Source organism: Ischnura elegans, chromosome 8, assembly GCF_921293095.1.
Source record: "Ischnura elegans chromosome 8, ioIscEleg1.1, whole genome shotgun sequence".
NCBI classification, from domain to species: Eukaryota; Metazoa; Arthropoda; class Insecta; order Odonata; family Coenagrionidae; genus Ischnura; species Ischnura elegans.
In genome coordinates this window covers 57,329,790-57,345,263 of record NC_060253.1, presented here as the reverse complement: position 1 = coordinate 57,345,263, position 15,474 = coordinate 57,329,790, and the positions used below count along the sequence as shown (strand labels likewise).

General features: G+C 37.0%; 1 protein-coding gene and 1 long non-coding RNA gene across 4 annotated transcripts in view; both read left to right on the top strand.

The window, feature by feature from the left end:
• The window catches only part of LOC124163884, a 65,453-nt gene extending 50,447 nt beyond the window's left edge, over window positions 1-15,006 (top strand). For 2 of the 3 annotated variants that reach the window (XM_046540993.1, XM_046540991.1), the window contains 3 exons: window positions 2,234-2,365; window positions 11,836-11,865; window positions 14,214-15,006. In XM_046540993.1, coding sequence (XP_046396949.1) covers window positions 2,234-2,365; window positions 11,836-11,865; window positions 14,214-14,584 — 533 coding nt within the window. In that variant the 3' untranslated portion in view covers window positions 14,585-15,006. The remainder of the gene's footprint in view (window positions 1-2,233; window positions 2,366-11,835; window positions 11,866-14,213) is intronic. The other variant, XM_046540992.1, reaches the window with a different exon arrangement.
• On the top strand, window positions 2,817-5,395 carry LOC124163885. The gene is made up of 3 exons (XR_006865862.1): window positions 2,817-3,384; window positions 4,117-4,349; window positions 5,297-5,395. It is a non-coding gene; the product is annotated as an uncharacterized LOC124163885 (long non-coding RNA).
• Window positions 15,007-15,474: the final 468 nt, after the last annotated feature.

Sequence of the window (15,474 nt, the reverse complement as noted above, 5' to 3'; positions counted from 1 at the left end):
CCTAGTCTATTATAATCGCAAAACAAGGAGGGGTGTTTTGGAAAAAATTAAATATTTACTTAAGGTATCAAGGCCAAATTCTACAGGTTAGCTTTGTGGAGGGCATGCGATTCCAAGCGAGCGAGCAGCTGGAGAAATGACTACCTGTGAAACACTACAGCTGCCCCTTTCGATCACTATGATTATAGGATAAGGACTTTATTTTAGTAACTGCTCGATTAGCAGAGAAAAAATGTGATTTCAGTGCACGTTATCAACCTTATTTCTTTCAGGCAAATCTGGTCTATCTCTTCGGCATCTCGACTGAGTATGATGCCTCAATATCTTGATCCAAACTAAACTGTATCACAAATATTTTGTATCTCAAGATTTTATGCAATGATTCTTTTGCTTTGGCTGCTACTGTGGACATAAGACCAATTTACAGGAATTATTTATTTGCAATTAGATTGCCAATTCCGTATCAAAAATGCCAACTTTCATCTAATTATATCCAAAAAGATGTTTTGAGTATGCATATTGAGAATCTCAAAATGGGTGAAATATCGCAATCATATTGTATACCGATGATTAAGTTCTAACAACACATATCACAAAAATAGAAACTTTTTAGAAGAGCAAAAAAAAACTATTTTTTTTTAATTGTATATAATTTTAATTGAAATTAAAAACGAATAATATATAAAACTGAAAAAGAAGCATACATTTTCAAACAAATATGTAGTTATTTTTCGCTTGAATTTTATTTTTTATTAACAATATTAGCAGTATTAACTCAGACCGGCCAAATTTTGAGATATGTGTTGTTAGAACTTAGCCATCGATATACTCACTCAAAGATCTTGTTTAATCAAGCTCAAAGGTAAAAATGTTTCAGGCAATTATAATCTCACATTTTTGTACAAATTATTTAATGTCCTAAAAATCCAGAGTATTAAATAAAATGTGGAAGAAAATCCTATTTCATGGAAATTGCAAAAAAATGTTTTGCAGTTTCAAAATAATGCATCCAAAAAAATGTTTTCGTTACCATATCTCAGTAACTAAGGAGTTGCGACCCCATGTTATGGACAAAAAATGCTTAACATTGTCTCCCCTACCACCTCCTGAAGTATTGCATTTTCCTCCTGGGACTCCCTGTATTTGTCCATGACTTGGCATACTTTGAATATATGATCCTAAGTCTAGTTTTTCCTCAACCTCATTTCTAAGTCTTGTTTCAAGAGTTCCAGTGTACACCTTCAAAGCAACGGAGGGCAAACATATGGACCTACAGTCATGCCACTGGGTAGTACTTCCTTATTTGTAAATTTGGTGTTACAGTATTCAGCTCCCAACCCTTTGGGATGTTTTTCACTTTCCACTCTCCTCTGCTTATCTTCCACATCCATATAATCGCTGCATTTCCTCCAAACTTCATCATTTCAGGTGCTAGGCCATCTGCACCTGCAGTTTTACAAAGCTTAACATTTTTAGTCAATCAAATTTCCACTTCCACGGATGTTATCTCTACATATATAAAAGAGGATGACTGTTTGTCTGTTCATTATATGCATTTCCATACAGCTGCACCCATTTAGACCAAAGTGGTACATAGGTGCATTTCATGCTCTAGAAGTCCTTAGTGCTACTTTCGGTTGTGTCTGATGTATCCTTTGCATCGTTCTTTATTACTGAACCCTGCAAGTGTGCTCAGTGCCAGCAAGTACCCATTCCCTGCCCTCTGCTTATTCTCCCGCCTTCCAGTAACATCCCCATTCACTCTGCCATGTTTGTATACCTTTGTGCATGCAGTGTGTGAGGTGACGGCTGAAATGGTGGCTTCCAGTTCCATTAACATTGCCTTTTCTGGCAGCTTCACCGTTCACAGGTAAATGGGCCACGAATAACCTGGCTGTCCTTTTAACTGTGCATTCTGTCAAATCATGTTTCTTCTTATGTTCTTTCTTATTTTCCGAGTGAATTTTTATTCAGCATTTTGAGAGGTCAAAAAGACCACGAAGTTCTAAGTTTCCTCTTCTCTGGGTGCTATTTATTTTTCCTTAGCAGTGCTGGGTGGCCGGCTAGTAAACTAAAAATTAAGTCTTTTTTAATTTCCTAATGGAGAAAGAATTTTTACAGGTATATAATACGTATATTTTTGGTGTTTTGCTTCACTTTTCTCACTAACTTGTTTTCCTAAAAGATACCAAAGACATTCAAGGTTACTTATTAAGTACTCTACCCTCCCCAGTAAATGAAACCAAACCAGAACAATCTGAGAAGAGTCCAGACCAGATGGAATCCAGTATGCTTACTCAAACATCAGGCATTGATTTAACATCCACGGGATCTGATCAGGAATCTGCTTTTAAATATTCCTCTGGTAAGTTCATTTAGGGATCTAGCAGTTTGTTTAGTTCTCAGTCAAATGTGGACTAGGAGCCCTCTATGTCAAAAGCAGCCCAGATAGCATGCAAGCTTGCAGCAAACTTGTCATAGGCTTGTCCTTGGCTTGTCACGACAAGCCTTGTCGTGGCAAGTTTGCAGCAAACTTGCTGTGACAAACCTATTCTGGCATGAAAGCTATGTACAAGCTTGAATAAAGCTTACAAGTTATGTGAACACATACAAGCCGTAGACTTGTACATCACACCTGCAGAATACATGCCATATTGCACCCATAGCAGATTTGTCATATCATTCCTGCTGCATACTTGCCATATCACACCTGCAGCAAACTTGCCATATCAAACCTACAGCAAACTTGCCATATCACACTTGCAGCAAACTTGCCATATCACACTTGCAGCAAACTTGCCATATCAAACCTGCTACTACCCACACATAGCATGTTAGCTTACGTGAAGCTTGACTTTTCCTTGCCATCTCAAGGTTGAATTTTTCATGCCTCTTTCCAGCCTATTTGGCTTGGTTGTAAGATTTTAATAATGTGTACTTAATGAGAATTATAGTAATATAACAATATAATGTTATTTGATATAATTATCTTCATACTCATAAAAGAACTCAAGTAAAAAACTTTTCCCATTATATTACGAACTTATTTTAATATTTTGGATTAAAAATCGTATTTTGAACTCGCGCCAAAACGCCCGGCGGCAGTCTTTTGTATCACGTGACCTAACGGTTGCCGTTATTTTGTGCAATTTTATGCTTGTGATTGTGAATTTAGCTGTGAAGTAAAATCCTGTTTTACAAGCAAATTTACGTTGAAGTATGCTATGGAAGAAGAAAATAATCCGTGTTTCGTAGTGAAAACTGGCAAAAGGGGATTGGAAGATTACTGAATTCTCGGAAACAGTGGCTTTTAGCGGCACGAAGAGATTTAAGAAGTTGCCTCTGTCAGCATCTACTCATCTCTGCTGTGCTGAGCATGTAAATGTGAGTAAATGGAACATGTTTTTCTATTCGATACTATGTATGATTAATGAACCGCCAATTGCTATCCAATAATTATTTAAGATTATTCATTATTTTATTCTCAGTGTAATTACAATTTAGCATGATCTTTGCTTTCGCTGGCATAGTGAAAAGACTCCATTCAGACGGTTTAAGTTGAAATATCAGGGTTCTCGCAGTAGAATCCACTTTGTTAGCAGTTCTTTATAACGTTAAAGTATTAGTCTCAACCTCAGTAAACTCGTTTATGAAGGATTTTTCTTGAAAATGAATAACTATTGGGAATATGTCGAAGAATAATAGCAGTTAATTAGCTGTTCTAAACATAGCCATCAGTTGAACTCTCTCTGATCATTATAATTTTGGCATTGATTTGTGCTTTAGTTCATTTTTTTTACAAATGCCCATGTATATATCGTACATTCTGCCAGTACATTCTTAACAGGCATGTTGCACTCAAGGGCATAAGTAACACATTTCTAAGCTGTTTCTGTGCAATAAGATTGCAATCCTTAAAATTTTTGTGATGTAAAGTAATCAATTACTCGTGTTTGTTGACAGAAAAATTAGTGGTGTATTAAAATCTATGGTTAGCACCTGTTCGATAAGCATCTAGGCAGGATTTATGATGATTAAGTACCAAGTGTGCTAAGGTAGTATAATATAAGCAAATCAATTGGTATTATTGTATTTATAGCAATTTTATATTTACAGGCTGCAGTAAATTAAAACTACAGAATGGCCAGCTCCTCATGTGGATGGGAGAAATGGCACCTGGGTTTTTCCACTTGGAGAGGAAAGTAGATGCTTTATTGGCATGTGACCCAACGCGAAAGGATGCTGCTGTGGAGGAGATGAATTTCAGCCGATTGCCATTGGCAGCAGATGAGGCTTTCATCAAACTCTGCCGTAGGATAAGTGAAGATCCCTCATTTGAGCCAAAGTTGGTAAGTGAATAATGATAATTTGTGTGCTGCCATCCTGATTCAAACAATGTATGATTTTTTTAATGAAAGAAAAATTAAGTTTTTGTAAGAAAGTTTCAAAATCGATGTAAATCTGGAGCCTGCCAGACACTCGGTGTTTGGAATTCAAAGTTCTATAAAAATACTCAAGTACGATGACTGCTAATTTCCGGGTTCTCCAGCCGCGTCTGTCGTTTATAGTTGACTACAGTTTCGGAAGCCATCCTGCTTCCGTCTTCAGGTCGAAGGTGAGAAGTGTTCATTTTTTGCCGTCTTATATAGCACTGGCCGATCTCCTCCTGTGCGCTGATTGGTCAGAACTCTCTTCCAAACGTTGCTGATTGGGTAGCCGTTGTCCCTGTTAATATTTTGCCTTTTGTGGATTTCAATCGCTTCCCTAATTTGCCTTGGGTAGTAGCGACTCTCTTTTGCCACTATCTTCGCTTTTTCAAATTCAATGTTATGGCCGGCTTCACTCCAAACATGCTCTGCAATGGCTGACAAGTGCAGTTGTTTTTTATTGGTAGCCCTCACATGCTCCTTCATCCTTGTCGCCATTCCTCGGCATGTTTCGCCAACATATGATTTTCCGCAGGAGCATGGCACTGTGTACACGCCTTCGCATAGTGCCTGCGGGATACGATCTTTTGGTCCAGGTACAATGTTTTGTATCTTGGTCACGCAATACTCAAGTACAACATAATTTTGAAGTGCGTATGGATTATTGTCCAATGAAATATTAAACAGTTTTGGTATGATTGGATTTTTGTGATTTCATATGCACTTGCGCACACATACTACATGTGCATACTAACCATGACAATTGTGTTAATTTTTTTGGTGAATTTTTCTTCTGGCTATAAACATGATTGTTGTTATTCTTGTATAAGCTGTTAACTCTTAATTGATCTGATCTTTTTTATCTCTAGATGCAATGTTTGGTAGCAGTTGGTAGAAGAAATGAATGAACACTTCTACAAAATATGTTGCGTCGTCTTAGAATGACTATGAAGCAGAGCTGTATTCCCTTACGGGCAAACTTCAGAAGAATTCGGTTAAGAAATCATTTTATAGCACTTCAGTGTGTCCTGTTATTTTTCGTGAGTGCATCCAATAAGATATTCTAAGATTATTATAATAATTGATCGTTGAAATGAACTTTTAACGTACAACATTAAGTATGTTTTTTATAATTTCATAGGTGTATGCAGAAGGGTCTACCCTGATGCATCAGATGTGGGGCTGAAAGGGTGTCTGAGTAATTGGCTCAACCAGGCTAAAGTCAGGAAAATAAGAATGTAAGTAGTCGCTTCTCATTTCCCTGCCACATTAATTCGATCATCCCAGACATTTTCTTCATATTTTCCATTCCCTCTTACAATAGGTATACACTATAATGTTCCATGGAAGTTGAATCATTAACCGCCATTATGAGAATGTGGGGGTACAATATGGACATCTTATTTATTGAATCTGATTGCTTATTCTTTTTGGAATATTAGTTAATAATTTCTCAATTTACCTCCCTGATTTAAGCAAATGATACATGATATATCATTTCACATGGAGTAATTACTATTTTCTCTTCAGGGATTGGCAGGATAAACAGACCGAGGATCAGGCTGATGAAGACAATAATTTTGCTTAATAAGTTCATCAGTAACGATCTATAAGTATGTAACCATGTAAGTTCCATGCACAACCTTGTACTCCCATAACTAAACAACAATTCAAAAGAATGAAGTTTTAATTTTAAATCCTCAAAGCCAATCAGCATACTTGTGAATGTTTTGATAAAATTCGAGCAATATGTTTTTACCTTTTGAAGATTTCTGTAATTTAGTTATTACCATGTGTGGCCTAGGGGGTCATAAATTTTTAAAAGTGTTTCTGTCTTAGATGTTTCCTATTCAGTTTGTAAGTACTTCACTCACTTCATTAATAATGATTAACTATCGATGACTAGATATCTATCTTAATGGTATGTCCACCACTGCCTCAACATGTACATAATTAATGAGAAAAATAAACTCTTCGGCATTTATTTGTTGCACATTTTATTAAATAAATTTAGCAGCCAAATTCTGTGCATGTGAAATGACTAACAATTGATAGAGTGGAAAATTTTCAATTTTGTTGTTGTAAATTGATCATTATTTAGGAGAGCATTTTATTTAACAGAAATTTTAAGGCAGTTTTTCCTCAGCAAGTGTCACTACAGAAATGGTAGGTGTGGAACTAGTTTTCCTAGTATGTAGCATGTGTGACACTACACGTTTTCAGCAGGTGTGATGTGACAAGTTTGCTGCAGGTTTGATGCGACAAGTTTGCCACAGGTTTGTTGCGACAAGTTTGCTGCAAGTTTGAAAAAGCGTAACTAGGAGGTTTGATTCAAGCTTGCCGCAAGCTTGCAGGCTTGTCATGACAAGTTTGCTGCAGGTTTGATACGACAAGTTTGCTGCAGGTTTGATGCGACAAGTTTGCCGCAGGTTTGTTGCGACAAGTTTGCTGCAAGTTTGAAAAAGCGTAACTAGGAGGTTTGATTCAAGCTTGCCGCAAGCTTGCAGGCTTGTCATGACAAGCTTGCTGCAAACTTGCAACTTTGTCATGACAAGCTTGCAGCAAGCTTGCTGCAAGTTTAGCATGCTATCTGGGAGTGTGAACGGGCTAGTTGAGTTTAATTGTGCTCAGTATCAGGACGGAAAGCAGCCTATCACACATATTCCCAAGCAGCAGACAAAATCCATCAAATATCTAAATAAGGTTGATACGTACATACAAAGTATGTTGTTATTACGCGATGGATATTTTGACTACAGTACAAAGAAATCCTATTTGTAGCATCCACGAGGAGTTGTAAAAATAACGTTAAATAGATGTCCAAGTTGTAATACCCATGGTATTCTTAATTGTCATTAATTAGATATAGTTATAATACATAGTAAACTAAGGAAAGGGAGGAGAAGACTAAGTCTAAATACAATAAGTAGAGATGTGCGAATAGTATCCGCGAATACTCGAATACCTCGAATAATAGAAAGTATTCGATATTCGAGGTTTCGAATAGTTATGCGAAAAGTACCGTCTCGCGAATACCTCGAATACTTTGAATTTCGCGTCACACACTGTCGCACGTACGTCGTTGGTAGTTGAATTGGAAAAATGTAGAGAACTGTAGTCATTTAGTGCTCGCAGCGCCGTTTTACGCAAGTTGACAAAGTACATCAAATTCGTGGATTTTAGCGGTGAAAAGAGTTCTACGAGGGGAACCGAAAATGGTCGGGTGAAAAAATCCGAAAATCCCCAATTCCCCCCACCAGGAGAACCTCAGTGCCGTGGGATAGCAACCTTAGGGCATTTCCCACGATCCGCTATCCCCCTCCATTCAGCACTCGCCTCACCCACTCTGAAGCTTTCCTCTTCTCCAAAATCAAACAAAAGGTCCCAGCTCGCACAGGGATCGCATTACGAGGACCCCTGCTTCGAAAAAAATATCGAGTTACGAGAACAATAAAAACGTGTTTCACGCCCTCCCCCCTTTTCTCACCCACTGACCTTTTTCTGGCTACCTGCTTATAAGTTCCCCATTTCTGGAGGTCAACTGCTGTGTGAGTACCGTGGGATACTTACATTAGCGCATTTCCCAAGATCCGGTATCCCTCTCCATTCAGCGCTAGCCCGCCCCCCTCTGAGGCTTTCCTCTTCTTAGAAATAAAAAAAAGGTCACAGCTCGCGCAGGGATCATATTACGAAGACCTTAGCTTCGAAAAAATACCAAGTTACACGAGAACAATAGAAACGTGTTTCGGGCCCTCCCTTTTCTCCCCCACTGACCTTTTTTTTCCTACCAGCTTCGAAGTTCCCCATTTCTGTGGAGGTCAACCGCTGCATGAGTCATCTATTAGCACAAAAGGTGTCTAAGAATGACTTTCGTCAATTGATGTTACACCTTTATTGAATTGAAATATTAGTAATGTGCGCGTAATTTCAAAAAGAATAAGACCAAACACGACGTATTTCTGAGTTTATTTAAGCATTTTACGCAAAGAAATAAATATCAAAATACGACGGAGACTTAGCATTCTGGCGAAACTCGATATGAGCAGCAGAGCTTCTCGGAAGTTGATGCGGTATTTTTTTCCGAAAACATATATCAAGTTTCAATTTATGAGTGGTGCTATAAATCTTTATTGTTACAGTCTCAGACTAAGGGATATTTTCTCAGAATATTTGGTTTCTCCCTGATAGCAATTCCAATTCATCTTCTTATCTCGTGAGAACTCCCAAAGATGGACTGAAAATAATTGAAGAAAATCCGGTGGAAAAGAGCTTGTATTTTGCAAAATGCCTCAGATTGTCAGCTAGCACTTGGCAGCAGGAGTGGGGGTTAAGCGATGTTAGTTGAATTAATTATATGCCCAATTGTCTCCATAAAATTAAAATATTCATTAATCAGCTAAATTCCTGTTCGAATCATTTAAAGGAAATCAAAATTACTCCCCAAAATCTTGTGTTGCCTGCTGCATAGGCAACCGAGTCAAACATTCCAGAATTCATCATTTAGTATTCGAGGTATTCGAAATTCGAGGTATTCGAATATTCGAGCAATGATTTAATATTCGAATTCGATATTCGAATTCGAGAAATCTGCTATTCGACCCATCTCTAACAATAAGGTTTAACGAATAAAATTATTGTGGAAAAAGTTAATGCACTTGTTCTTTTTTTATCACCTTTACAGTCTATTGAAGAAGTAGTGCTTATTTCCTTAAAAATTGTTATTCCAAACAATATCTATCGGTAACATATGTTGTGTATAGAATTGAAGAGCACAAATGTTTTGTTTGTATGACTGGGGAATACCAAAAACCATAATGAGCATAACCAATATCTACTCATTAGATGTTATGAAGATATTAAAGAGATGTTGTAATATGGACCATGTCCACTTTTCGACATCACAGCAACATTTTTTCATTTGACAAATATCCATACAATGTTAACTGGATTCAGGGGCACAGCTGGGAATTATTCTTGCCAGGATAAGCAGGAGGTGCAGGGGCCCTCCCCCAAATTTTTTTTAAGATAAATGGTTCAAAATTGTGACTTTTATGGCTTTCTGAGGGATATTTTATTAATCCTTACACTCTTCTATGAGTATCCCAGACGGCACAGAATCCTCCGTATCTAATTCGTATGCAGATAGTATCCATTGACTACCGCTCCATCGCTTTTCGTCAATGGATACTATCTGCATACGAATTAGATACGGAGGATTCTGTGCCGTCTGGGATATTAATCAAATTGAGTAAAATGGACTAAACTGAAAAGTTTCTCTGAACTCTGGGGGGGTTTTATCCCCAACACCCTCCCCTCGCTCCGCCACTGACTGGATTAACATGGATATTGCATTAACGTTATATGGTAATACTGACAATGTTGTCTGGATGTTGTAGGGATATTGATTGCTACTTTGTATTGTTTTTCTGCTATTTCTTTATTTTTGAAAATCCTTCGTTAGTATTTCTTGACTCTTAACAATTTTAGGCTTTCTTCACCTTCTGAATTTTTGGTTCGGCTCTGTTTGCTATTTAAAGAAATTATATTGGATGCACCTTGCAGGACAAAATGAACTATTTGGTTCAGGCCAAGATTTCCATGTTGTACTACTTTTATTTTCTCCATTATTTATGTAAATATTTGAATTATCTTTCTTCATTAATAATATAAGTAGTTTTTAGTGTTTTTATAGGTTGTTGCATTATTTTTTTTCATGAGAATAATTAAACTGAAATAATGGAATATCTGACATTTTGCTTGGATTGAATTATCGCAAACTCCGGATTATCCGGGCTAATAATGGGAAGAGGTGGCATGAATAGTCGGAAAACATGAATAATCCAGACTTTCACTTTAATTTCTTGTATTTTTCATAATTTAGGTAAATCAAACAATCTATTATTATTAATGCACATTGTTATTTTGGAATTACGTTGTGGAATCATTAAGAGCTTTCTTTTCTTGGCTGCAATCTTTATAGCCGTAATAAAGTGATTGTACTTGAGCTCTTACTGCTCCATATAATACCTGGTTTCCGGAACCACATACCCATGGCTGCGAGGTCACGCATTCAAAAAAGTGATTTGCACCAATGCGTCAAAACAACTGAGCGACGTCAGAAACTGTACTGTCAGGCACCGGGCCACATAGTCATGTCTCACACAAGGTGCCCTGGATGCAACTGCTGCGGGACGCGGCCATGATCTCTGAGTGCGATCACGCACCACGATGCTTGGAAAACTGAAATTCCTATGAAGGCAACTAGCACACGATCACGCCATAATGCAGCAGTGGTCATTGTCTGCAAAAACGAGTGCCTGGCTATGACTCATACTATCTCTACTTCCATTTCCCCTGGAACCACCACCAATATGTACTATACACTCCATTTCCAGTTTGACCTTGACTAGTCACAGCATAAACATAATAATAATAAATTTATCTCACCATTGGCAGTACATACATCTGCTAGGCTAAAGTCAATATAAAATTTACAAACAAATACATTCATACATGAAAATTGAAATTACTAGGTTATTGGGAATTCCCAAGATAATCATTTAAATATAGATATGTACAACATTAAAACAGAGTCCAGGGTTAATAATTACTAACAGACATGCCCGAGTGCAACAAAATCTCCTGTTCTGTTGGGCCGTATTTAACTGCATGCGAAGCCACAGCAGTAATTGCACATTTTGTGATGTGCAACATGCAATAAAAGATCGTAAATAACGTTTTTCTTAATTTATGATTGGGTATCCATTGAAGAATCTTCAAAAATCAATGAAGAGTTTTTTTTTTTCGTTGCTGATCGTCATCTACAATGCTAGAGCAGACCTCCAAGCAGACTTGAAACATTCCTTGTCAGCATGTAAATAAAAAAATTCCATTTTACGAAGGGAATTCTTGTAGAAGTAATTGTACAGGTGTAGCCAGTGGCGGATACATATGGGGAGCACAGGGGGTGTGCACCCCCCCCCCATTATGGGGCTGCCTGCATTGTCGAACATTGCAGGACCACAATTGTTACTTTTTTTATATCATAAGATAGCATTATCTCGTATATGCGTATTGTCAGGTTAAATAAAACTATCCTCAACCTTTACAACTAACTTTATTTTTCATTACGATATAAAAGTATAGGCACCTCAAAATATCTTTTGTGCTCCCCCCTTGAGTTTTTTCTGTATCCGTTACTGGGTGTACCCTGACATTAAAATGCAAATATTGTGTTACTTTTGAATAGCTTGAATATTTACCATGACAATCTCTTTCAAATGTCCTTTTCATCAGTCATTCAATTAATAATTCATTTTTACAGTAATACATGCGACAATATAATTATGCTATCAATCGTCCTACTTATTTACAATGTGCATACTTTTATTTCTTTCATGTACTGCAGAGGAAACCTCATCAGCTCCTGAAATCGCTGGTGAGTTGACCAAGATATACGTACCTCACTTTCCATATTTTAAATGCACCCACTACTCAAACGGTTTTGACTTATACTTTGTAAATGTAAGGGAATATAGGTGAGGTTTTTGGTTGCGTAGGTTGGTGTTAAAGGATGATGGAAGAAGGAAATAAGTACCTTTGTACAATCATGTACACAGGTGTAAAGTTATTACCACCAAGGATTACAGCCATGAAAAAAATCATTTGGTTTAGCAGGGAATTGAACACAGTCTCCCGATTGCCAGTCAGGTATGCGACCCGTTACACCACCAAGCCATCCTCTTCCAAAGTAAATCTTAGACTGGGTTTACCAAACAACTGTTGACGTCTCAAGACTACATAGAGACACAGGGTCTGTGGCATAGGAGACAGAGTTTGTGCTGACTAAGGGACTGTGGGATAGAAAACACTACATAAGCACTATTAAGGAATGTTTTAAAGCATTATGAAACTAATAACTTTGAATGCGTTCACATACACAGGTATAAAGTTACTTCCACCCCACATGAAATTTATCATGAAAGAGTTATTTGGCTTATCCTGAATTTTATCCCAGGTGTCCTGATTGGCAGTCAGTTATGCTACCAGTTATGGCTCTAAGCCACCTGTTTGTTCTAATGGGCATCATTCAGCAACAGATACGTGATTTGGAAAGCGTTGACATGCTGTGGACACTGTGGCAATAATAAGAGTCTTTTTAGCATACCAATGGCATGAATCTTGCATTCTTAATTTTCGTCCACTCACATTACTGCTAGGAAAAACATGAGGTTATAGTGAGATCTCCACCCAACTCTGGCACAGTTTTGATCACCCCCACGTGGCATCAATCAGATCAGTGCTTCTCCTAACAATGCTCTCACCTCTGCATGAGCAATGAGCATGGTACCAGATTGCATGGTACGCTGCCTTGGTGAGCTCGCGACACCACCCCCAATAGGGTGGTTTCCTATTATTTTTTTATTGCCTAAATCGAAAGATTATTACTCCTGGAGTATGTATTTCACGCTTTTAGATTTTAAAATGACGATATCTATTTTTCGCGATTAATTGAGAAGTGAAAATTTTCTAGCGTGCGAAAACGCGACGTGTAAGTATGAATGTCGGGAAATCTCTCCGTGTGACGTATTTCTGGTTCCCGCTACCGCCTTGTGAGGTGACCTTGAGGCGAGTTGAGCGCTTATACAACGCAGGCTGCTAGCGGGTAGCTGAGTACCCTGCTGGCTGGTAGCGCTTGGCTTAAATAAGGATTATTAATACCTTATCAAATGAAGAAAACTCTCCGACCTTAGCCAGTTTTAATAAGTGATTATTAAGACATGTTTCCCTGAGCTCTGCGCCTCATGCATGTATTGGTAACCTCAGACGACGTATAACTCCTATCTTCTCGTATAGAAACTAGGTCCCTGTGACGTCACGTGGAGTGGCATCGCATGGGCGCCAATCTGGCCCTTTTCAAATGAGGATAAAAATGAACCATTGCCATTCGTCTAAACCGGTATTTCAAAAACGAAATGATTTGTATATTATGAATACAGTAATGGTGGGTAACGACTCGCAATCAATGACTTTCGTTTTCTTTGATGAAGGAAACTACCCTATTGGCACCAAATGAACATCATACACCAGTTTTCAGAGTAATTATTTCTACTGTCTCTGGTGAAGTGAATGACCCTGTTTACTTTCAAGTTCACAAGTATTGTACTCCTCTGAATAAATATATCTCGTACTATTGAGCATGTATCATGGCATAAACTCCTTTGCCTTACAATAGACATATTTTCTTCCGTTATGATCATAGACCTTTTTGACAATATGCTGCCAAACACTTGATTGAATATGAGTCTTGCTGTATGATATTCTAACTAAATATAATGGTCTTATGCAGTATTTTTCCCAGTAAAATTGATAGTAATTTATTTGGAGTGTCCCTTGTGAGAGAAAACCATTTCCTATTATTTTGTGTACTATTGGACCAAAGTGTGGTGGAGCCACGTTGACTGTATGTTTTAGGGTTGGCAGCTGGTGACAAATGGATGAAATCTTTGCTCTATGATTGTTACAAAAAATATATATTCATCTTTTCACTGTCGACCTTTGTGAAGCTTAATGGATATTTTATTGCTGTTGGTAAGGATTTAAATTTTGTGTGTATAGCTTAAGATTTGTGAAATTAGCTGTAGGAATAAATTATTTAATTGAGGACCATTCAAATAATAGTGCATTACCTAAATTTCACACTTACTACCATTAAATCATCCATATGTATTTAAGCTGAACAGATACTATTTTCATGTTGGTTGATAATGGTGATTTACTTTGCAGCCATCTCCATCATTGTAATCTGCACCACTGCCTCCGTAATTATAATAACTGTATCAATAATATTATGTTGGAAACGGAGAGGCAGTACTAGAAAACCAAATGACAGTGGACCTGAAGTATTTGATGAGCAAGAAACTTCCCAGGATACCAAAAATTCTTTAGCAGACAAAAGTATCACAAAATCCAATGTTGAACCATCATTTATCATTAAAATGAATCAGCCTGGAAATATATCCCTGGGCAACTTAAAAGTAAGACAGGCCTCTTCAAGTAGACCTCAACAAGTAATGGAAATGGTGGAGTCTGATATTTATGATTCATATGACCCTAAAAATATATCTGTTGAAAATGATATATATGGCTCAATGTAACCAATGTGGTGTGAAGTCTTTGATATCAATTGTTTAACATGGTCATTGTCTTCATTTAATTTACACTAATATATTAGTGTAAATTCATGGCTATGTTCAGTATAAATGTATAAGATGAATAAATGAAGACAATGACCATGTTAAACAATTGATATCAAAGACTTCACACCATACTGAATATAGCCATGAATTTACACTAATTTATTAGTGTAAATTCATGGCTATATTCAGTACACATATATGTACTATATATTACACTAAATATTTTTCTATTTTAATACTGCCATTTGAATGCAATTCACTTACCTTATAGCTGACTATAAGTTGCTTAAATGTCTATTATCTGCTCTCTTCTACTTTCTGCATTGATATATATGTACTTGCCTTTTTAATGGAGAAAATAAAAAATCTAACTGGCTTCAGGCTTTACTTTGTAAGGTTCACAAATGTATCTAAAACAACATCAACGACCTCTAAAATATTTACAAAAAACAACCTCTGCTTGATAAACTTGATCGGGTGTTTTTTTAATATGCTTGTGAACCTTACAATATTAATTTTTTGATTATCCTTAAAAAAATCAATAGCTAAAAAAGGATTTTCATAAAAAATACGAGATCTTTCAGCTTCAAGCAAAACAGCTTCCTGTCTAATTTACCGAGAAGAAAACTGTGTTTTAAGCCTTTAAAAAAACTACTCGGTGCATTACGATGAAGTGTTTTTGAGCCTCAGGAAGTCTGTGGAACCAAGGAATATGTGGTAGTATGTCCATAATCATACTCCTTGTATTTTGAGGAGAGCAATATCAATCTCCAAAATAAACTTCATCGAACTAAAATAAAATAGACTTGAAGGATTTTATAATATGCATATTTTTCCATTCTGGAAGT